This window comes from Tauraco erythrolophus, chromosome 6, assembly GCF_009769465.1.
Source record: "Tauraco erythrolophus isolate bTauEry1 chromosome 6, bTauEry1.pri, whole genome shotgun sequence".
NCBI classification, from domain to species: domain Eukaryota; kingdom Metazoa; phylum Chordata; class Aves; order Musophagiformes; family Musophagidae; genus Tauraco; species Tauraco erythrolophus.
In genome coordinates, this window is record NC_141470.1 from 55856622 (window position 1) to 55880220 (window position 23599).

At 43.4% G+C, this 23599-nt stretch overlaps 1 protein-coding gene across 1 annotated transcript; it reads left to right on the plus strand.

The window, feature by feature from the left end:
- Positions 1-18457: 18457 nt before the first annotated feature.
- Positions 18458-22584, plus strand: LYSET (lysosomal enzyme trafficking factor). Its single transcript, XM_086613557.1, has 2 exons — positions 18458-18504; positions 20512-22584. Exon 2 carries the CDS (start codon positions 20528-20530, stop codon positions 20921-20923), a length of 396 nt encoding a protein of 131 aa, XP_086469683.1. The 5' UTR covers positions 18458-18504; positions 20512-20527; the 3' UTR covers positions 20924-22584.
- The last annotated feature ends 1015 nt before the right edge of the window (positions 22585-23599 follow it).

The window sequence follows — 23599 nt, forward strand, 5'->3', positions numbered from 1 at the left end:
AGCAACGGCTTTAAGACAAGAAGAGAAAGGAAAATCAGTCGGTTTCCCGCGGAGGACGCCGACGCTACCCCCTACCCGTCCGCTCTGCGCCGCTGAGCCGAGCCAGGCGCAGCCGGCTGCGGCGAGCGGCGTGCAGCCCCCGGCAGGCCTTGCCCCGCACCGGCAGTCAGCTCACCGCGGCGGGCAGAGAAGGTGTCTCTGCTGGCGGGGAAGCCGCTGCCCTCGCCAGCCCGCCCGCCCGCTGCCAGCCCCAGAGCGGCCAGCCGAGCAGGCATGCCACTGCTACCCGCCGAGCGGCACTGGCCGCAGCGCCCCGCCGTCCCTCTCCCGGGCCGCCTCTGCCCGCACGGACCCCGCCGCCGGCTCGCCTCCGTGTCCGCCCGCTGCTGCTGCTGCTGCTCCTGCTGCGCGGCCGCGGTGCTGCTGCAGCCGCTCAGCTCCCCATTTGCCCGCTATTCGCAGCCGCCTCCACTTCCTCCTCCTCCTCCGGCTCGTCCCCTCCTCTCCCAGCTCCAGCCCACAGCACGGGGCCGAGCGACGACAGGACACACCCGCCGCGCCGCGGCACCGCTCTCACCGAGGGGCCTCGCCCGCCCCGCGCCGCGGGCACCGCGCCTGCCCGCCCGCCCGCCGCGCCGCCGCCGCCAGGGGGCGGCCAGGGCCGCGCGGCTGTCTTAAAGAGACAGCGCCTCTTCGGGCTGGTCCGGCTGGCGGAGGGCTGTGCCAGCACTGCCCCGGTCCTGCCGAGGCTACTGCGCCCGGGCCGGGCTCGGCCTGGGGCTGGCACCACCCTCACCGCTCTCCCCTGCGGCTCTGCCCGCCGCAGCCTGCTGCCAGCACGGCGCGGGGCATCCTCCGGCTCCTCCGGGAGCCGCCACCGGGCGGAGGGCTCAGGGCCTGCCCGCCGCGGGGACCCGAACCGTGTCCCCGTGAGGGAGGTCCCGCACTGGCCCGCTACCTTGTCCGGAAAGCGGCCGCCTAGAAAAAGGAAAAAAAGCGGGCTCGGCTGTCTGCACTAAAATTTAGAGAAATCCTGTGCCCGGGTTTGCATTTAAGCGGTTCCAGCTTCCCCCCTCGGCGCTGCGAGGTGAATCCAGGGGTCCGGGGGAGGGTAGGAACATGGGCACGGGTCGTGCCTCCCCATCGGCAAACCCCTCCTGGAAGGGCTCCTTGCGCCGCGCTCGGCCCGGGCGCGACTGCCTGTGCCACCCGCGGCCCGGTTCGCCGTGCGGCCGGGCCGGGCCGGGCGCCGGACGGATGCCAGCGCAGACCCCGCGGCGCTCACCGGGTATCGGGGCCGGAGGCGTCCAGCGCACTCCGGCAGCGAGGCCCGTCGCTGAGCCATGTCATTTTGGTTTCCAAAGGAAGAACGGTTTATACAGCTACTTACACTTCCTATTAGAGCTACTAAAAATGGTTATTCAGTGTAAAGCTGTACATACCTCACAGGGAAAAAAAAAAAAAGCCATAAATACGAGTTTTCTCTGCAAAACCAAGTATCTTCCTTCTTCCAGAAGTTTCAGTAACAGCTATTTCTTATTTAACTTTTTTTTTTTTCTTTTTTCAGGACGCAGAAAGCCACAATCGCCAGCATGAGCTGGCATTCCGATTTTTGGGCTGTGCATTCCTAAATACCGAGGCAGCTGTTCTGTGCCTCATTTCAGAGGGAGCATTTCACTCTGAATTACTGTGGCATCCCACAGCACAAGGATAATTTTCCCATCTTTGTTTCTCCTCTTCATCTGAAATGAGTATCATGCAGCCTGAACGTTTTTCTTCCTCTGTCTCTTCGGAACGGACAGCATGGCTTTTGTAACAACTGTGCCTGTCACAGAGTGGCTGGCAGGACCTGCAGTCCCGAACTGAGATGCACACGATGCTCCTACGATGATGCTTTCTGTGAACCAGGCTTGGAGCCCCGTACCGCTGAAACCACCCAGCGAGTTCTGCTGACTCACAGTGCCACAACGAACGCAGTTTAATAACTTCAGCGGAGCATCGGAAAAGTGGTAGAAGCATCTATTCGAAGGAAGGAAGGGGGAAAGCCAGGAAAGCATTAAGAAACATGAAAGAGGTCATTGACCTATAGGGAGTGGGTAGAGATCATTTTACATTCCTGTCCTTACTCACATTAACAGTGAAGTCATTCTAAACCAACTGTAATTAGAACGTAGTCAGGGAGTGGAATCACCTGCAAACAGCTCATACCAACATTTTTAAAAAATGTATATAATAGTACTTTTTCCTCGTTTGTGGTGGCTTTGAGGAATAAATGTTTATTTTTCTCCTTCATGCTAAATTGCTTGCCACTGATATGTTATAACCTTTTATTTTTCAGAGCACTTTTTATCTTAATCATATTAACACATTTTTGCACAGTTCATTAATTAATGTAATTAGAACTAGTAAATGTATTTTGATAGCATGATTTCTGCTGCAGACTGTTGCACAGATATTTAAGCATTTCACAGAAGCATGGTGTAACTTCAAGAAAATCTGTTAACTCAAAACAGCCCAAATGCAAGACTTTATCAAACATTATAAAAAATAAGTAAGAATCCTGAAACAATGTGAGTTTCCTGTTTTAAAGTGTTTCATTTTGCTAATACCAGTGCTTTATTTCAGCTGTCATTTCATGGGACTTATTTTAGACTGTTTATTGAAAATTGCATCAGTAGATTAAGCTCACAATTTGTATTTGTATCAGAATGGAATATGAATGTATTGAAACATGACATTATTGAAGTTATCGTCCTATGTTACTTTTTCAGAATGTTTTTTCTGTAAGAAACGTCACAATTTCAGACCAATCTAACACACAGTCTGCAGAGACAGAAAGATTTATAAACTTCTTTCCCGATATGGGAGAGCAGGTTTTCAGAGGTGTTGAACATTTTTAGTTCCTGTAGAAATGAACCACAGGAGCTACAATGGAGGAATTTGTTTTGCTCCAATATAGACAAACTTGAATTACATGTATCAAAGACCAGGTTCAATCTTAGGAGGGAGAAAGCTGGTAAATTTCTTCCTTTTAAACTGCCTTTTTTTGAATCTTAACCCTTGAACAATTTCAGATGTGGGAAATATATTTCATCTGGCGTGCCCCTGTCAGCATTTTGCAGCACTATGTTGCTAAATAAATTACGATCCTCTGTTTACATTGCAGAGCCAGTTCAGGCAATGCCAAACCTGTGACCACACGAAGCCCCAGGGTAATGTTTACCCAATTCCTGATCAGGAGCAAGTTGAGAATTCCTGTGACTTTCTGTGGCCCAATGCTGTAAGCTGCAACTCATGAACTGCTTCATGCTAATTAAATGGGCAAAGGTTGATTAAGATCTTGAGCCCTCGGGCAATCAGAACTATCTTCCTCTTCATCTTACCTTCAGCTACAGGTCAAAGCAGGTTTCCCTTGTTTAGCTGGAACCTCTCACACCTTGTCTTCTAACCCTTTCAACAAATACAGGAGCTCTGATGAGGCTGGACACTTGCAATGTGGTGCAAGTTAGTGAAATTCCACGGGAGTACGTTTTGGAATAAGATGAGGCATCTCCATTCACTTCATTAGTTATCAAAGTGTATTTTCTCAATGAATGATTAAGACCATTTTTATCAGCACCTGGCAAAAGTCATGATAGGATCTTTTCCAAGGAGTAGAAAGAAGGCAGTGAAGTGCTTTTCGCTACCTGTAATTTAAGCTTTTTATATTTTACTTTTAGTTTTTATTATTACAGGACAGATGTTACTCTGCTGCAGATGGGCAGGAGGAAGAGCTGAGCCTTACGTATCAGGACAGGCCTCCACTTTCTCTAGTCGGTTAAACCACCAAGTCAGACCACATGCTAACATGGCACTGCTGGAATGAGGCTGTAGGTGGGAGAGGGTATCAAAAAACCCTGCATGTGCTGCACTGCAGCTTCTTGGCTTTGAGAGACTCAAAGAAGAGTACTGCTGCTGCACAGCATCGGAGACTGGTCATCACCAGTGAGGCTGCTAGAGAGAAATGCATGAGAAGCATGTTTGGCTACCGTTTCCTCAGGACTCTGCTGTATCTACAACTGATTCGTTATTGCAAGATTCATAAAAAGGCCAGATATGACTTCTTTGCACAGTGGTTCACTAGAAGATGTGTGTGAGTGAAGCCGAGCTTCTCCAGTTTATGGTTGTATTTTGCCTAACTTCTGGAAAAACACATTATAATCTCAGCTGTTGTCTGGAAACTTTTCTGAACATACTCTGGACCAGCAGCTTTTAATTGATAAACCAGTGAAAGTTATTATTCAGGGATGAATGCTCATTTCTGATTTTTGTGTTCAAAATCACAAAGGCTAACTCTAGGCAAGGGACAAACTTCAGCCAGCCGCTGCAGGGTCCCTGTCGTGGCTCACAGGAGGGAGGCCCCTCCAGTGGCTGATTCAGCCCAGCGTCATTTCTCTGAATGACTCGCTGCCCAGAGAGACTTACACAGGAGGACTGGCATCATGAGCTGGAAATCAAACTATCATTTTACAGTCAACTAAATCAGGTGTTGCTGTTTAGAGAAGCAGTCCCTCCAAAACCTGCCACTTGTTCTCACCTTCTGCCATGCCCCTTCCAACAGCCCAAGTGCTCACGTGGCTGTGCATGAACAGGATTGGGGAGCTAGGAGCCAAGATGGACTAAAACAAGCTCAGAAAGTTGACAACAGTATTTTAGTTTTAATCCAAACCAGTTGCCCAGTCTGAATCACCATCCTTCTTCCTACCTGTTTATAGTGGCACAAGGCAGAAGGCAGTGAAGAGGCTGGAAGACAGAGGCCAGGTAGAGAAAGCACTGAGCTGCTTCTTTTGGTGGCAATCCTGTTTTGTGGCAGCAGCAGAGCATGGTGAAAGCATGGTGTTTACCCATGTGACTACTCCCTTACCCACCTAACAACCTATGCAGTTTTTACAGCAGTATTTTGATTTTATAAAAAAAAGAAGGATTAGCGAGGACTGGCTGAGACTCATAAGTATTTCTGAGATCTTGTAGAGAGCAGAAGAAGCAATTCAGCCAGAAGGGCTCAAAAAACTTTCCAAAGAGGGTAACAATGATGCCTGGCAGATGACCAGTGCCGTTCAGAGATTCCTGAGCCAACTCTCACCAGCCCCAGTGGAGTGCTGGTTACATTCCTACCTGTTAACACTGGCAGCACAGCAAGCTCTTATGTTCCAGTCATAAAAACAGGGTAACTATGGGGTTTTTTGAAACTGGAAGGAAACCATCATTATGAGAAGGTATGTCGTACTTTGTGTACAGCTCAAAAGTTTGGCTATCCCAAGCTCTGATGAACATAGATGCTGCAGGAAAATAAGGAAGGGTCTGGCTGCCAAGTTTGCTCGCTTGAATTGTAGCACTTTTGCGTGCAGACTCTGTGGGAGCTCATAAGCCAAGGAAAGACTATCATCAGTGAACAAAGAATTTAAAACCACAAAAAAAACATGTGGCCAAGATGCAAAAGATGGAGAAGTCCTGTGCCAGTACAATTATCTCAGTAGGAGTAGATTTTTTAAACTGAATTAACGTTTGTTAGTCAGATCCCAAGTGTGGATACAGACTGTGCTGCTACACACTGCTGTAGCTCTCTTGCCTTCTATTATGGGAATAAGCTACATGGAAATAATGCTCATGCAAATTCTTTCATTACAGACACACGGAGAGATTTACTTACCTGATTGCTTCAGCATAATTAAAATTATTCTAACTATACGTGCAAGTAAGTCCTGAAAGACTGTTCTCTGAAGAACTTAGGTGACCTGACTGCATTAGGTTTGGATTGAGACTTGGCTAAGGATTAGGCTGGACTGAGGTTTGCTCTACCTACAGTTTCATGCTAACAGAGTTACTCAGGTTATAGGGTGAGGCTTTTTTTAATCAGGTAGTTTTAAGTACCTGTGACAATTCTGGGAGCATGCTGCCAGCAAAATAAGCCATCCACAAAAAAATCAATCATATATATTTTGTATTGCTAGAACTTACTATTTTTTAAAACAATATAACCAGTTTTAAAATGATGAATGTAAATAAGACTGACATGGACATATAAAGTGACTTGGACATACATGAGTCCTACCACTATTAACCTGTATTTTGCTGGCTTACATCTATCTTTGCCTCTTGTGTTAAGAACACATTGTTCCAGATGACCTAAAGCACACGTCCTCATTCCAGTGATCCTCAACTTCCATGAGTTGTTTGTGGCTACAGTTGAACTTTTTAAACTGCTAGAACTGAGAAAACAGGAAAGATAAAAAGCCCGACATGGCCCACAGTACCACACCATCACTTGCACTTTCTCCTCATGCTTATGCCTCCAAAGATTGAGGACCATTTTCCTGTTTTGTTTAAATGCTTCCTTAAGAGTTCACAAAAAGTTCACAGGCCACAAGTCTCAGAAAACAATTGTGCTTTCTGATTCTGCATGGTCACGTCAGGAGACATTGGCTCTTCTGCAGTCTGGGAAGGGCAGCAGTTTTCATCTTTTCAGAAGCCACTACAATGTGTAGACTCATAAGTGCAAAAAGAAAAGATGTAGAAAAGCATTTGCAAAGCCCATGCCAGCACTATTCCAAAGCAACTAACTGTAGCATAGTAAAGAAAAAACCCAAAATCAATCTATCTGATAGTATCTCCAGTATATGAACATGTTGTAGAAGGAGAGCATTTTTCCTTCAACGCACTCACAGAGCTAACTCACACTTCATCAGCAAGGTTTAGAAACGTTTTTTGAAACAACCCCAATCCTAACCAAAAGGAGCTTCCCCTGGACAGACAAGAGTTCTTTAGGACATGCCACAGCTATTCTGAAGTTAACTAGAGATGTTACCGGGAGATAATCTACAGACACAGGTGGGAAAGCCCTGCTACGAGTTAGGTGCTGTTCCTTTTGTGCTTGCAAACCTTTCATACTTAGGAGTCAGTGGTGCACTGACTTGACTCCTACTCAGTACTGTACTCAAGGCATAGTACCTGTCTTGCTCCACCAGTCATACCTTGCCCTTTCCCACTCAGAGTGCATTTTGAAATGTTATCCAATCTCAACACTCAATGACCAAAAGAGGTTTTTTCTTCTTTCTAAAATATCAATCTCATATCCAAAGACAAAACTATGCACATACATCTCCACATCACCAACATTCTCTGTCCTGTAACATTCCATTTCTACCTCCTCCTACATGCAGCCCTTCTGAAGGAAGAGGAAGGTCATGTAGAGAAGAACTGGAAATTCAGGCAACAAGCAAGCTACTGAAAACAGGAGATAATCAGCTGTAGTGTAAATAGAAAAAAAAAAAAACAACAACAACAAAAAAGCTGGAATAATCAACTGAGCCCACAATTTGATTATAGCTCTGAGCTTTTACTAGATGCTCAGGCTTGTTAAGTGAGAGATATATAGCTTGTTTAAGATCACAAACTTTGAGACGTTTCAAATTGCCTAGATCCAGTAAGACATTTGTAGTTGCATGGATGATAAAATTCCATTAATCCTTGTTTGTTCTACCACTGTGCTACTAAACTTATTATCTCACATACTCAATGTCTGTCAGTCTGTAAATAAAACCTAGGCAAGAGAACATCAGAATGTGGGACATGTTATAATGCCATAGCGTCATTATGGAGCTGCCTGGACAGGTAGTGCTTCCCAATCATTACTCTGACAGCTCAAGGGATGCTACCCCGATAGGATCACTGCGAATATTCCTAGCAGTTCTGTGCGTCTCTGAACAGAACACTTCTGTGCCTCACGTTAATATACAAGAGCAGCCTGTAGAGTTAAACATCCAATTCCAATGCTGCTCTTTGGAAATTTCTCTTCTCTCAGGGCTTCCTGGGGGAAAACAAAGGGGAAAAAAAAGGACTGTTCGTGGCTGAATCAATGAAGCCTGCTTGCCTTGTGCCTCAATTTCCTGGTGTGACGTCTGAAGAAAGCTTTTGGCATAGATGGAAAGTTTGTAATAACCCATGCCCATGAAGATTCCCACTGTCTGATAAGGGGTGAGCTCACATTGCACCTTTTCCCTCCATTGGAACACAATTTCCATTACCTGACTGCCAACTGTCCCAACACACACAGGAGTTCAACGTCTTAGAGAGGTCTATCTTTCTATGTAATTTTTTGTTAATTGTGCAACAAATGCAAGTACCTATGCACTCCCTATTTATTTATTTGGGAAAACAATCTAAACAAATCAGATAGGGGGGCAGGTTAGAAGAATGCCCTTCTTTAACTCTCAGCACTTTGTGTAGTGCTTATTTCCGCACCATTTGCACCAAGCCTACGAAGTGTGATTCTGGTGTAACATGGAGGTCTGACATGAGAAAAGAGAGAGGGAGAGAAACTACCTAAACCAGAGGAAATAACTTAGGTCACCATTTACACAGAGGAGGCCTCAGGATATGCCAAGGAGCTGTCATAAAAGTGTTTCAACCCCTAGGCAAACAAGAGGCCTTGTGGCAAAGGGTGCTAGACACGGTGCCGGTGCCGAGGCAGACAAGCTCTCCAAAGAACACAACTGCTTTGTGTTCACATTCCATGTTCTAGCTAAATCCTGCCTTGTGCTGTCTTTTGGTGCTGTCAGATCAATAATGGGTTTGTATTGCTTGAAAGTTGCACTCTTGAAAAGAAATTCAGTTAGGCACAGGTCTCCCTAATAGCATAATAGTCCTAATATAAATTTATAAATGCATATGCCTTTTATGTCATGGGGCTTATTTAAATTATCATTGTTCTCTGGGTAACATAACTTCTGCCCCACAATCCTGCTCTGCAACCCTGGATCCCTGATGAACAGGAAATTTTAATACCAACAGGCATCTTGCCTGTAAAAAAGTCAAAATAACTTGAAAGCCCCAGCCTTCACCAAAATGCTCTCTCTTGTTTTCACATACAAAGTGCAAAGCACAGCAACATTTCTAACGCGCAGTACATCTTCTGCAGAAACCTCCATCCTCGTTACCATACCTTTTTTAAATCTCACAAACACATACGCTGGAGTCATTTTACAGCTACTTGGACTAAAAAGTTCTCTCCAGAAAGTGGTTTCATAAGCCAGAGAACTTAGCCCAGATGTCTTGAGGGTAAAATTGATAGTGGTTTTGGTTTTAGGCGAAATTCTGGCTACTCTGCAATAAAGCAAGAAGCTGCCAGAGGGATTGACCACAATTTGTAGGACCTTTTTAGAAGTTGATGAGGCCTGGATGAGGTTGAAGAAGAATGAGATATAACAGGCATGTAGGTCTTGTCAAAGGGTCTCACCTACTCAATTTTGAGAGAATTCAAAGCTGAATTCTTCTTTGTTAATAATCTCCACTTGCTATCAAGGACAACAGCCCCAAAGGACTGTTTTACCATCACTCCATTGTTCTCCACACAGCTGGGTAAAGGAGAGCTTCCAGGTGTCACTGTCTTTTCTATAGTGACAAAACTCTCATGTTGCTGGCTAACATTGGTGCTTTGGGGGTCATGTCTGTGCAGATTTCAGAGATATGGCATCTACCCCTTATGTTCTGCTGTGCTTTCTGATCCTCCTAGGTTAGTGTGGCTGTTCTCACCCACCAGCCCAGTGCTGGCTGACCAAGTCTCTAAGCATTTTAACTGTGTGAAGCCACTCGAGAAGAATATCAGGCTGCCTGATTTTACTTTCATCCTCCACCTCTATGGTGGTTATCAAGCTGAAGATTTTCTGCTGCTTGGGAGGCTGTTTTGCCAGAGCACTTACCAGTAGCACTCTGAAAACGTACAACAACCTGAGAATTATACTATAAACAGGTAAGTGACAGAAGATAAGATTAAAAACTTGGAATTGTAACCTTTGCTTCAACATCCAAATTAGGACAGGTTTTAGTTTGTATCACAGTCCATTGCAACAACATCATTAATGCACTGAATCTGCTGGTGAAACACTTCAGCTGGTGACTGTTACTCAGAACGCTATGAACGTATTGCAAACAAGCTCTGTAAAGGCATCATTTTGCAAGGGAGGTACTGCAAGTCCCATTACACAAAGCAGCGCAGAAACATACATTCAGTGAGACATTAACTGAGGCTAGACACTTCTTCATATGGTTCAGATGCCCTTAAACTTGTTATAGTCTCATACCAGCATATTTCTTCACCTTCTAAGTACCTTCATATTGTCATGATTATTTTTATATTCTGTTGGTGAAAGGCAAAGAGAACATACATTTGAGTGGTGAAGCAGACATACTGCCTCTGCAAGAATGCCAACAAATGTGGTAGTAAGTGTGCTAACATGGAGGCATTTAAATATTCACCTGGAACTTTATGACAGCGCATGATGTTAAGTATTACTGCTTGAAACTTCATTTCACATAGGTAGAGCAGCAGCTTACAAACTCTGCACAATAAGGAACAAACATGTAATACCTTTTGTTCTGAAGATTTGCAAATACTGCTTAATGTGCTTTTGTTAAATGAAATGCAAATACTCACTTACTAATAAATTAATGAAATGCTCCCTTTGAGAGTAACCATCAACTGCTGTTAACATCTCCATTCAAACGCCTGAGTCATTCTGGGTCTCTCTGCTGAGCTCTGGTACAGGCCTCCAGCATGGACTTCAGAAAAAGTCAAATTCAGGTAAAGGGCTAGGTGAGTACTTAAAAGTTTCACGACTACAGTGAACTGGCTTTTATCTTCAACTAAAGTCTATAACAATAGGAGCCAGCCCTCCATACAGAAGAAGATGAAGATTTACTTCCAGTTCATTACATTTATATGAAAGCTCCCACCCCCCCACCCCCACCCCACCCCCAATGCTGGCCTTTCAGTCTTGCTGACAGCTCTCAGTGTGCACTTGAATGAGTAAGGAGATGCTCTCCAGGTCTGACACTAGGATTAACCATCAGGTACTTTTGTCATTCAGTCTACCTCTGACAACGACATTCCATTGTCTGAGACAAGTCTGTTACTCATCGAGTCTTAGATTTTCTTTCTGTAGGGACTACGAAGGAGTACTGAAGAGACAAAAAAATGAGGGAACTGTAAGGGATACCTGCTGTATCAGCTCAAGAGGCAACTGAAATGCGGAGTTTATTACTAGAACAGCGCAAGCTGTCTGGTTAGACTAAATAAATACTGTCAATAGATGAGACTGACTGTATGACATTTTGAGGCACCAGTCACTCCCTAGTGCCCAACACAATCATTTCCATTAATTACATGCAAAACCTAAATTATGAGGTTTGAGAATAATCAAAGAATATGTAGAACAGTTCTGAAAATAAAATCACGTAAGATTATGGTTGAGAGACAAAACAGCATGCAAAATCTTTAAGTAATAAAATGTTATGAAGTGGCTAACTGTTAGGTGATTGAAGTACTCTAGAGAAACAAACTTTTAAGAAAAGAATGAATTTAAGTGATAGAAAAAGGAAGATATTGATACTTCTGTAGGAAAGTAGAGAGTTCTGGGTTTTTATAATGTATGCAAACTTTTCTGTTTGAAGAACCTGTCAACCCTCACATTATATGGATGGATGTCTTACACATATGCCTCTTGTAGCACATTTTAGAAGTCGGTAACAATGTGCTAATTCCTAAGCTCTAACAGGACACAGGGAAGAGATTCCTAAAAAAAGACAGACATACACGTACGCACACCCTTTTTTTTTTTTAAAAAAAAGAAAGCTTAGATAGACTCAGCAAATCTCAAACAATATTCTCTCTATCACTCCCAAACTTCCATTCCGATCTATGCAAAAACTGGGATCTTTTGAATGTGGGAAAAGGTCTAATCTGAACTGTGTTCTTTCAGTGTTTGTTCAGTAAAAAAAAGTTATGCTTCAGGAAAGTCTAAATATAGATATTCACTGCTGCACACAGTTCACAGTCTAAGCAAGATAGGCACAGCCTGGGAACTGGAAATCTCGGAAGAGACAATAACTAAATCTTTTTAAAGTCATTCATTCTATGGTATTACCAACTTGCTTCAAAAAGGCATCACAAAAGGAAAGGTATTCGGTGGAAATTAAAAAAAAAAAAAAAGCAAGAGTGTCATTGCAACCTCCTCTCATGAGGATGGAGCTGTCACTCCCTCAGGTGGTCAGATGTTTCTCTCGAACATGTATATGGAGGGAAGAAGGAGGGATGGTGCGTATCTCTCATGAGTGACCTTCAGAGAGGAATTTATTTTTTACTTTTTTTTTCTGCTGATGGTTGAAAAGTAACTCTTTTAAGCCAGCTGCCTGAAACCAGCATTTTTGGCCTGCCAACCCCTGGTTGTGAATCTGTTTTTCTTTTTAACATGGGTGACTTTTCAGTCAACTTGTTTACATGAACAAACGCGTTGGCAGCAGTGAACTCAGCATGGAAATTCAATAACTTCCTTTCTGGCAGCATGAGCAGAGTTCAGCTGAAATCATGGAAAAGTAGATTTCTCAGAAGTTTAATGGCAGCTTTGGAAGTGATTTTTTGTTGTATATTATTTGTGGAGATTTAGTTAAAATCAATAAACTGTAATAAACAATGCTTCTGGTGAAATGCAGTTTATAACTGAAAACTGCTTTGACCAAAATTCTGCAGGACATTTGGTCCTGCAGAAAGACAGCTCTCTTTTCTTGTAGATCAGTACAATGCTGGGCCATATCGCTGGGGCTGTGAGATCAGTATTTGCATTGCTTCTGCATAAACTGTATTGGTCCTTTTTAAATAAATGGCACAGAAAGAAATACTCAGTCACCGACCATCTCTGCTGGTATTCTTTTAGTATGCTTTGTCAGTTCTTGCTAAACTTTGAAGCCACTTTGTAACTGGCTGAAAACAGAAGGTAAAAGCAAAGATTATATCTCTTTCCTGCCAGAATTATTTTGACCGCAGACGATGCAGACATGAAGATTATATTCAGTGGTAACTAATGAACAAGGAGCATCACTGTAATGAAGTCTACAAGTTCAGTCTAAAATGCCAAGGCCCTTCTTCATAAAAGACTCCGTTCTTTAGAGGCACTCTGACAAAGGGTAATGGTGTGTAATTCTACATTTGGCAGATGTTTACAGTGGATGTTTGGGAGAATGAGATAGCTACTCCATTTGTAAATATCAAAAAGTTTGTTGGAAAGATCGTAAATATTTCTAGAATCAAGAACAAAGCATGGCTGCTATTCAGAGAACCTGCATAACATGATTGCTGGAAGCTTAACTCAGATGTGGCTGCTGCTAAGAAACAAAGGCTAGAGCAGAATTTCAGGAACAGAGAATTAAAGATCAAGGTAATTTAAGGTTCCAACATTTGAAAGTATAAGAAGCAAGTCAAAGGAGGAAAAGATCGCTGTGCATTACACACAGTTCACTGAATGCCTCTGCTTCATGTGGTCAATGCAGCCAAAACAAGCAAACATAATATTTTGAACCAAAATGAGAAGAAATAAAATATAAAAATGCCAACATATAGAAAAGCATCTTACATGCTTCCAGAATACTAAATGTGCTACTCTCCATAAGAACACAGATGTTTCCAACAGAGTAGTTCAAAGAAAGATAACAGTAAAGGCCAAATATCCAGCCAAGAATAAAAGGGAATCAGAGAACTGTAGCCTTACTTTCAGAAGAAACAAAAGTTATAAACCACAAAATAAGGATTCATAAAACATGAAATAAAGCATATGAAATTGAAGCTGAGGGAAACTAATGTTCCTGACTCACAACAAATGATAACATAAGAAACTGATCAAAACAAGTTACTACACCACAACAGGATACTATGAAATTCACTGCAACTGCCCATAATAAACAAAACTGCTACAAGCTGCAAAAACACTGGGCATTCATTCACTCACTGATAAAAATTCACACCAGCACTATAAACACTGTTATGAGAAAAAGAAATGAAAGACATTCTCAATACGCCTCCTCAGTTTTTCGGGTGTTACTTAAGACTCAGTGGAAAGCCTTTTCCTACTGTATTTCTTTATAAACACAATACTAACTCTTCTTGTAACACACAAGGCAGTTTGCTCATCTGGAGCTGAGGGCAGACACCATGTGTGCTTTCTTTCTCCAACCAAAGCAGTGGTTCTTCAGTTTGCTCTTCTGTGCCCTGCCTTTTGAGTACAAGGAAGACATGGGAGTTTATTAGGGTCTGAAGAAAGTCTTCCCTTCTGTCAGTTGACTCTGCCTCCATAAGCCAGCAAGCGAGCATTTTCAAAGAGCTCTTTGCTTCATCCTTCACTCCTCAGAAGCTTAGCCCTACCCTAAAACCAGTCTAACCCTCTTGGCTTAAAGTTAGGTATGATCTTCGTAGGACCAGCACATGGGCTTATGCCCTCTTCTCCTCCTTTATGCCAGTTTTCTCTTTGGAATCCCAACACATACGGACTCCATAAGGATCCCAGATCTCTAGCCAAGAGTTTGGTTTAGAGTTAAGATTAAGAAGGAAGAAATCGGGAACGTGGTGTTCTTGATGAATCAAAAATCAGTGTCGTATCAAGTGGAAGGCAGATGCCTTCTTGAGAGAAATATTTCTGTCATTAGATTCTCACTTCTTGGTTACTTGCCAACAACGAGTACGTACCTATGACTATGTTAAATCTTTACCCACCCAAAGAATGCATGGTGCATTCTGTCCTTCAGCTTCTGCCTTCCATTTGGAAGCCCAACTAATTTTGGTTTGGTAATTATCTCAAGTCTTCTACGTTTGCTCTTCTATTTTGGCCAAAATCTAAACCTAGTGAATACCTTCATTTAATACTAAGTTACGAAAACTCTGTTTGACACAAAGATTACAACTAACCCTTCTGTTTCCTATTGTCAGCCCTCATTTGTCTTAGGCGCTTTGTTGGGACCCTGAGCGCGCTAATAGGCCTTAATAGCCCCAACAAGCCTCAACCGCCCCCCACCCACGGGCTCAGCTGCCCCGTTTAAGCTGAGCCCTGGGCTTTCAGTCCACACCTGAGCTATGTTGTAGGAGTTTGGGTCTTCAGCTCAGCCATGAGTGTGCCTAGCTATGTTCATCTGGATCTGGGCTTACTTACTGACTTCCTAGCTTGACCTCAGTCTTTTCTTAACAGTTTAGACCTGCGTGGCCATCACTAGGTTATGTCTGACCTTAGTTATCCTCTCTGGACCGGACTCTAATCTGTGGGCTGCCTTCCCAGCTTGACCTTCAGCCTGCCTCGTTGCTTGACTGATGATCTGGTCTCTTCACTGAATCTGGTGTGCTCTGCTCACTTTGCTCAGGTACTGTGGGACTGGGTTCTGGCAGTGAGGAGGCTCTACCCTGTTGGCTGTGTTACCTGTTTGGCTCCTGCCCTTTATGGAGCAGTCAGCCCTCACTGCTCTTGATACTTTTGTGTTTTACCTTCAAAATAAACCCAGTATCTCTATATTTAGTTTCACAATCCCAACAATAACTCATATGCCAAAACTATGTGAATACCCCTTTTTTTTTTTTAACACTACAAAATCCCATGATTAACTCTCGCATTCTAGGCCTGAACATCAAACATCAATTCTTTTTGATTCCATAGACTTCTATCTTCTCCTCCTTTTTGCAACCTGAATATTACCTTTTTGAGTCTTACCAGATGCATGTCCCCATTTCAATACGGAGAGCACGAATTGTTCCCCGTTATTGTTACCAGCTCTGATGACTGGACTTTAGCTTGAAACCTCTCTATAGCTGAGAACAGTCGCTGCTTCTTACACTCATTCTGATATTATTTTTCACCCCCTCGAAGGCTGCTGCTAAAAAAACCCAAACAAACCCTCACAGAGCTATTTGCTGTCCCCCTTCCTATACTACGGCAAAGGTTAAGCGTAACACTGAATTTATGCAAATTGAGATCTAGTACTACAAATCACTCTGGTGTTATGCCTTAGCTTTCAAAGGCAGCTTGTGTTTGCCATAAGAAACCCACAAATTTTTTAGATCTCTCTCTTCATAATCGTAATTTTTGGCATATGGTTAACACAGAAGAAAAGACCCATAAACCAAGCAAGTTAAATCGTAAACCATCCTCCCTTTCCAACTCCAGCCCTTCAGAGGACAGATTTGTTAAGTAGGAACAAGCCCCACATTTCACTCCTTTTTCTTCAGAATCTGAAGTGCAACTCTGGGCTTTACACTTAGCACATACATCCACTGCCAAGCCATATATTCACACAGTCACATGTTAATTCTGACTGAAACCCTTCTCTTTGACATCTACTTTGGTATTTTAAAGGAAATAGGCCCTATGCAGTAGCTATTCTGTTTCCCGTCACTACATCTAACCCCAATATAAGAAAGTGCAATAAGGCCCTACTGGAGTAGGTGGTTTGTCAGCAATACAGGAGCTATATTCACTTCTGGATCAAGTGGGACCTCACCACCTGTGAGACGGGAAAGAATGGCATTTAGTTGATAGCAGTGTCCCAGGGATAATTAGCTGTATGTAGTTATTCACACCTATATCTTTCAGCAGAACTACATTAACAGTTTATTTAAACTTCATGAAAGACGACGGAATTCCTCATTCAACTAAGTTAAGTGCAAAACTTCCGAACTCGGGGCGCCGGAGTTTCACCTGGCCTGCGAAAGGTCGGCTTTGCCTGCGGTGTTCAGCACCACCTAGTGTCCTCACAGCCTCCAAGGCGACACACTTCGAGCCGTTAGTTGAATGAGCATCAAAGGAAAAAAGAAAAACAAAAAAAAAAGCATGGCTTAAGGCGAAGTTTCTCTGTGCCAAGCAACTTATTTCTGACTTTTGTGGGCTTTCAGCAGTGTCAGTTTTCTCCAGTGACATCTGCAGCCCCATGCATTTAGTCATCAGCTGTCCTGAACATAATCCACGCTGCTAATTTCTAACATTTTTCATTGAAACACCAAATGTAGCAGTATAAGCCATCATAAATGTAATACTGCAGCAGCTTCTATATACTGCGTCACAAGCACCTACTACATCCCCCAAGAAAAAAGGCAGAAAATCCTCCATGTATATATTTATTTACACACACACAAACAAACAAACAAATCATTGCTTCAGCACCTTGCATTCCTTATTTGACATTCAGTTTTAAATTGTCTTTTAGCCTTCAACTATAGCTAGATGAGTGTGAATTGTGGCCATCGCTGCTTCCCGACAACTTTAAAGGACAGAATTCAGTGCTGACTGCCAAGGAGTTAGTCATTCCCAACAATAATGGAGAGTCATAGTCAAGGTTTTGACAAATCAAATGGATTTGAAATCCATTTTGCTCATAGTTGACTGAATTTGTGAAGCAATTCAGAAAGAAGTTGCAACAGCTCCCAGCAGCAATATGAAAAACCAGTAGGTAGATTTAGATTAAAGGAAGAAATTTTTCACAATGAGGGTGGTGAAACGCTGGAACAGGTTGCCCAGAGAAGTTGTGGATGCCCCGTCCCTGGAGGTGTTCCAAGGCCAGATTGGACAAGGTTTTGAGCAACCCGATCTAGAGGAAGGCGTCCCTGCCCATGTCAGAGGGGGGTGGAACTAGATGGTGTTTAAGGTTCTTTCCAACCCAAACCATTCTATGATTCTATGACTCTGGGATACAACAATTTGGTAAAGTTTTCATTTACATTTAATACTATGGAGTTACTGAATTCTTTTAACTAGCACAGGAAGTACGTGTTAAATGGTTACTGAATCCAGACAAATGTTGCAACACCTTCCGCACAAGCAAACTTTCCGAACAACGTTGTGGTGCACACCAGTGACCTGCACATACCTGATCAACTCAGGTTTTTTCGCCAATTAGATCATCTTTTGCCTTCATTGGCAGCTTTTTCCCAGTACTGTATTTTCTAATGATTTAATTCAATAGAAATACGCCGGTAAGGCATATTTATGTATAAACACAGGCTGCTTTTTAAGTACACAGATGTCAGTTGTTGGAGACTGTTCCACAACACAATGGTCTCCACTGGTATTTCCCTCGATGCATCGTACCTGGCTGACGCAGCCAACTGTCAAAACGCAACGGTACGAGTTCCTCCTCTCCTCGAGCGCCTGCGCAATTAAAATGAACGCCCTCGAACGGGCAGCGCGGGAAGAGGAGAGCGCCGCGCCAGGTCACCGGGGCGCGGGCCTGCCGCCGCTCCGCACCCAGCCTCCCCACCGCCACGGCAGGCAGCACTAGCGCTGCAACGGCGGCGGCTCGGGGCGTGACTGACAGAACAACTCCCGTGAGCGCCGGCCGCCATTTTGGGCGAGGCCAACCGCGCCACTCAGGGGTGCGAGCCCGAGCCAAGATGGCCGCCGGCCAACCCGCCCCGCCCGGGCAGGGTCGGCCCGGCCCCGCCCCGCCCCGCCCCGCCCCGGATGCAGACCAGCGCGCAGCGGAAGCGGTTTTCCCCATGCCGGAAGTGCCGCGGTTCCGGAGCTGTGGCCGGGCGGCGATGGCAGCGGGCCGGCCGCAGCGCGGCGGGCTGGCGGGGCCCTCCGCCTCCCGGCGCGGCGGCGCGGGCTGAGGGGAGCGGGCCGCCTGCCGCCGCCCTCCCGCTCCCTCCTTCTCCGGTGGAGGAAGGTAAGGGTCCGCCGGCGCCGACGAAGGAGCCATTGCGGCGGAGCGCTCCGCGCCCGGAGCGCGGGTTGAGCGGTCGTGGGAGGGCTGAGCGCTGCGGGCATCGTCAGCGGCCGGTCTGCGTGGCCTGTTGCGGGACGAGAGCCCTGGAGCACCCGCGGAATGGGGGCGAACGACTCTGATAGCCATCGCGGGTGTCTCCAGAAGCTGCAAGCAGAAATAGTGTCTCGAAACGGAAAATAAGAACGAGAGAACTCAGCGTTGCCGCTGCCTCTCTCGGTGCAACCCAGAGCTAAGGCTCCTCCTCTGGGTACTGCTGCCTAGCAAGGGCAGGAAAAAACACCACTAACGTTTACCTTCTTAAATCTACTGCCGTTTTAATAGCGTCTGTGCTTTTAATGTGTTTCTTCCCTTTGAAGATTTATTTTCTGTGAAGGCAACTACTTGTTGGCCATCTCTAAAATGCCTTAACTACTGGAAAGAATGAACCACGGCTTAGCTATTGGGTGAACATGGGCTCTGGAATTTAAGTTTTTACCCAGTGGATTAACAAAATTACACAAATTTTTAGGTTGTCCAACTAAAAGCATTAACTCGGTGTATTAAAGCTTAAACATACCGTTAAGTTATATAGCTGTCACAGACGTAAATAATGGCATTTTCAGGTATTTACTGTCACTGTATGTTTGACTCTTGCTTAGCCACCATAAATGCAGAAATGTGAGGGCCAAACAACTTCTCCCACACTACCCTGATCAGATTCTGTCAGGTCAGAATTGAGGAATCCTGTCACATACGGAAAACTAGGAAGTCTTTCCAGATTGCTAACCAGACAGATTAGTCTGGCCTCGGGAAGGGGGATTTAGAAAGGTACAATGATTTTTTTGTCAATTACGGCAAACTCTCTCATACTTTCATTAATAGCTATTGTTCTGGTTGCATAATCATCTTTAAACAAGCCTGATGTATTTTCTTAAAACAGCGCTCCATAAATTGATTTTACGCCTCTGAAAAATGCTAGGAAAGGTAAAACCCCAGCAGTCTGAAAAAGTGTATTTGTTAGGAGAACTCTTTAACCAGCTGCAGTGAAGTGGTGGTTCTTCCTGCCCTGCCCAAGGGCTATTTTGAGGGAAGGTAGTGATGACTTCTTGGTATTTGTGGAGGTGCTTCAGCTAGAGTGTTTGTGACCAATGTGAAGAGTGTTTCAAGTCACCTAGACCTGTACAGCCAGCCAGAGATCTTAAGGCAGCTAAAATCAAGCCCAGTAGGATTCAACGATTTCTGCTTCTTCTGAGAAGTGCCATTTGACTGGTTTCTGGTTTGTTCTGTGCTGAGTCAGTTACTAGTACAGATGTTCAACTCCTTTCCTCCAGAAAATACTGCAGCTGTTCACAGAGGCAGAGCAGAAGCACAGTTAGGTTCGAATAATGTGTCTGTACTACGTATCTTCATGTGTGCAAATGGGTACAAATACATACTTGTACATATCTTCCCATGTGTAAATTGAAAACATCCTTTTATATGGTTTCTAGATGGCACTCAGCTAGAGCTTAATAAAACTGCAGTGATGCTTGTGTTACTAGCTGGCTAGCAGCATGTTTGTCTTGCAGACATGAAAACTTTACAAACTTGCCATATTTATATAAAGTCTTCTGTTACCCCAACCCTGTGGCTAGAGACACTGAGGGCAGGTGGGGTAAGTAACTGACCCAGTTCATGACTTCTGTTTTGTTCACTCAGCACTTGACTTTAGCCTTGATAGCTAGCAGACCCTTAACTAGCCAGAGCCCTGAGTGGAGCGTTCTATGTAATTACCGTTAGCCTAATGCTGACGTAGTATGATTTTCTCTGACATAGAGAAAAGTCGGGTCTTCAGAAATGGATGTGTGTGCTGTTTTTACTAACGTGTCATGAAACAATTATAAAACATTAACTCATGAAAACCAAGCTTCATCTGTATGTCCTCTTTCTCCAAGCTGTACTGAATGTGTATGTTGCCTTTTGTTCCAGGTGCAGAGCATGGAGAATGATGAACTTCCGCCAGAGGATGGGCTGGATTGGTGTGGGGTTGTACTTGTTAGCAAGTGCTGCAGCTTTTTATTATGTCTTTGAAATCAATGAGACTTACAACAAACTAGCACTGGAGCACATTCAGCAACACCCGAAAGAACCACAGGAAGGAACCACATGGACGCACTCCTTAAAAGTACGACTGCTATCCTTGCCTTTTTGGCTGTGGACTATAATATTTTTAATACCATATTTACAGATGTTCTTGTTCCTCTATTCCTGTACAAGAGCTGACCCCAAAACCGTTGGGTATTGCATCATTCCTATCTGCTTGGCTGTTATTTGCAATCGTCATCAAACATTTGTGAAGGCCTCTAATCAGATCAGTAGATTACAACTGATTGACACTTAGCTCAATTTCTAGTTTCCGTAGCTGTTTTGAAGCAATTGCGTATGCCTGATCTAATCACAAGACTGAAGTTCTGAGTGAAGGCTGGAAAGAGCCTTTTCTTTCAAACTGTTAAGCAATGAAGAGAGTGACTGTTTTCTATTTAAAAAAAAATAACTTCAAAGGTTTTTAAATGAGTATCAAAGTGGCCGGAGTGGGAGAGCCCTATGTGACACTTGATGGAAGTATTCATCGTTTTGCCTTAATGATGCAAAAATGCAACACTCCATCTGAAACGTCCTGTGGGGAAATAAGTTTCTGGTCCATGACTTTGCTCCTCTGTGCAAAAAAGTGATTTCCTATGTTTTTCCTTGGAGTAAAATCAATGAAAATATACTTCTTTTGTGGTAAATGTAAAAGGAAAAAAAAAAAAATCAGAACATGATTATAAAAGCTGCACTTAACACAATTCTTTGCTTTTCTTTTTTTTTTTTAAGTAATTGATATCTACATCAGTGCTGGTTTTTAATGAATTTTTAAAAAATAAGTTTAGATATAAATACAGGAAGCAAAGAATAAAGTTTGTGCAAACCTTTAAGGAGAAAAAGGTACTTTTCTTCTGTGGTAGCATACTTTTTTTCAGGGACCACAACACTACCACGTTGTAGTAGGTAGGCAGTGAGGAGTGGCATAGGTCTGGAAGCTGGTGCTTTAAACTCTTTCCTATGATGTCAGAAGCAGCTTGTGCTGCTGCACAAAACTTCATTTGTGTTTCCTTCTCCTATCTGTAGAAATCTCCTTTGATAAAATTACAAGTGATTGGAATTTACTATCATTCTAATTTCACTCCAGACATGACGCAAAACTGTATTGTGGGAGCACCGATGTATTAGGAAGAATTTTAAATGTGGGGAAGTTAACTGGTATTAGGTTGGGGGGATGCTACAAACAGGTTATAAGTCAGATAACCATGTTTTTTGCACAAATTTGAAGAAGTAAGATACCTTCTTTTCTTACAATGAACACAAGTTTCTTCAGTCTTGCGTTCTTACTGCAATTCCACTGAGATTTCTTACCATAGTTTCAATCTCTATTTTTCAGGGCTATTTTGCCATAGCATTTAATTCTAACTACTGGATTGTCTGTTTTGAATAATATAAAATTTGTTTTCTTGTTCTTTTTTGTTTCTTCTTAAAAACTAAATTTTTGAACCGGCCATGATGGGAATAACTTTCTGAATGTGAAAACAGTGCAAAATACACTCTTCAAAAGCAGTAGGCCCAAAACAATTATGAACTTGATTATCATTTCAATTGTATGTGATTGTCAGTACCTAATCATCCCAAATGCTAGTCCACTTTAACGGAATCCTGGAGAATATCAGCTTTCCTCTTGCTTTGGAAAGAGAACACTATTTTCAGTGTTGCTATGTTTAAGCATGGTAGTTACAACACCTTAAACTTTCTGTTTGCATTTGGAGATATTTTGAGATGCTGGTTTCAAATGCCAGCATTGGTGCTAGGACCTGAAAACACAATGTAGCCTTTACAAGAAGGTTTTAAGTTCTAAGTGCAATATGAAAAGGAGGACGCTGCCATCTTAATATGCTGGAGTAAGAATAAACTCTGACTTGTAGTATCTTTGGGAGTCAGGGCTTTTAAGCTGTGTTGTTTCCTAACTTTAAAAATCACCATCTTATTTACCTATAAAATAAAAACTTTGCAATGTTTATAAGAACAGAAGTCTGTTCATGAAAATTCATATCAATGGCTGGGTTTTTTTTTTTTTTGCATGTTTGTTGCTAGATAGCAATGCTGACAGTGAGCTGCTCTCTGCCCTTCCCTCAGTGTGTATGTTTGGTTGGTCGTTTTTGTTGTTCTTTTATGCTCTGTGCCCTAGTTACTTGTCTGTAGCCTGAAATTCTGGGGCTGGCTGGACGAAACTGAATTCCTTTTTCATTTCTCTAGCTTTGTGCAATAGGGAGATACCTCTGGCTGAACTATGTTTTTAACTTGATGCTGTAGTTTTTAAACTGAGCAGTTATCTTGTGTCTATAGGAGTTATTTAAAGAAGAACAACATAAGAGGAAGCATCAAAAATAGAAAATGACAGGGAGAACTGCCTAAGTTTCTGTTGTGCAAGCATGTGTCCTTTAGCAAATTCATCAGCGTGCCTGACATGATGAGCCAAGCTGGCTGGATGTGGAGCATGTGCTGGGCACAGTGGTGACTTACACAGAACGGAGGTTTGTGTTTCTAGACTTTTCCATCAGAAGCCTGGTTTTGAATTAAAGTTGGCTACAAGCATGAGCTTTACAATTAACTACAGAAAGACACGCAGTCTAATTGAAGTGAATGCTATGTATGTAAGGATTTGAGCTTGAGGTGGAAAGCAGCAATGGAGAGAATTAGTATAAACTATTAACATGCTGCACGGGAATACTAGACAACAGGCATTTTTAGCACCAGTGGAACATCAACAGGTGAAGTCTTACCCACCGAATAAGTAAAGGGAAGACTACCAAAATTCATGATTACATTGTTCTTTACTGTAGTCTTTTAAAAGAGGTAGTGAAATGACTTCAAGCTTGATTATCCTGAAGATTTTTAGACAGTGTCAGGGCTAATTAGTTCTCAGTCACAGAAGATAACTGCCTGTAACGCACATTGACATAATCTACAAGCTTGTGGGATAATCAAG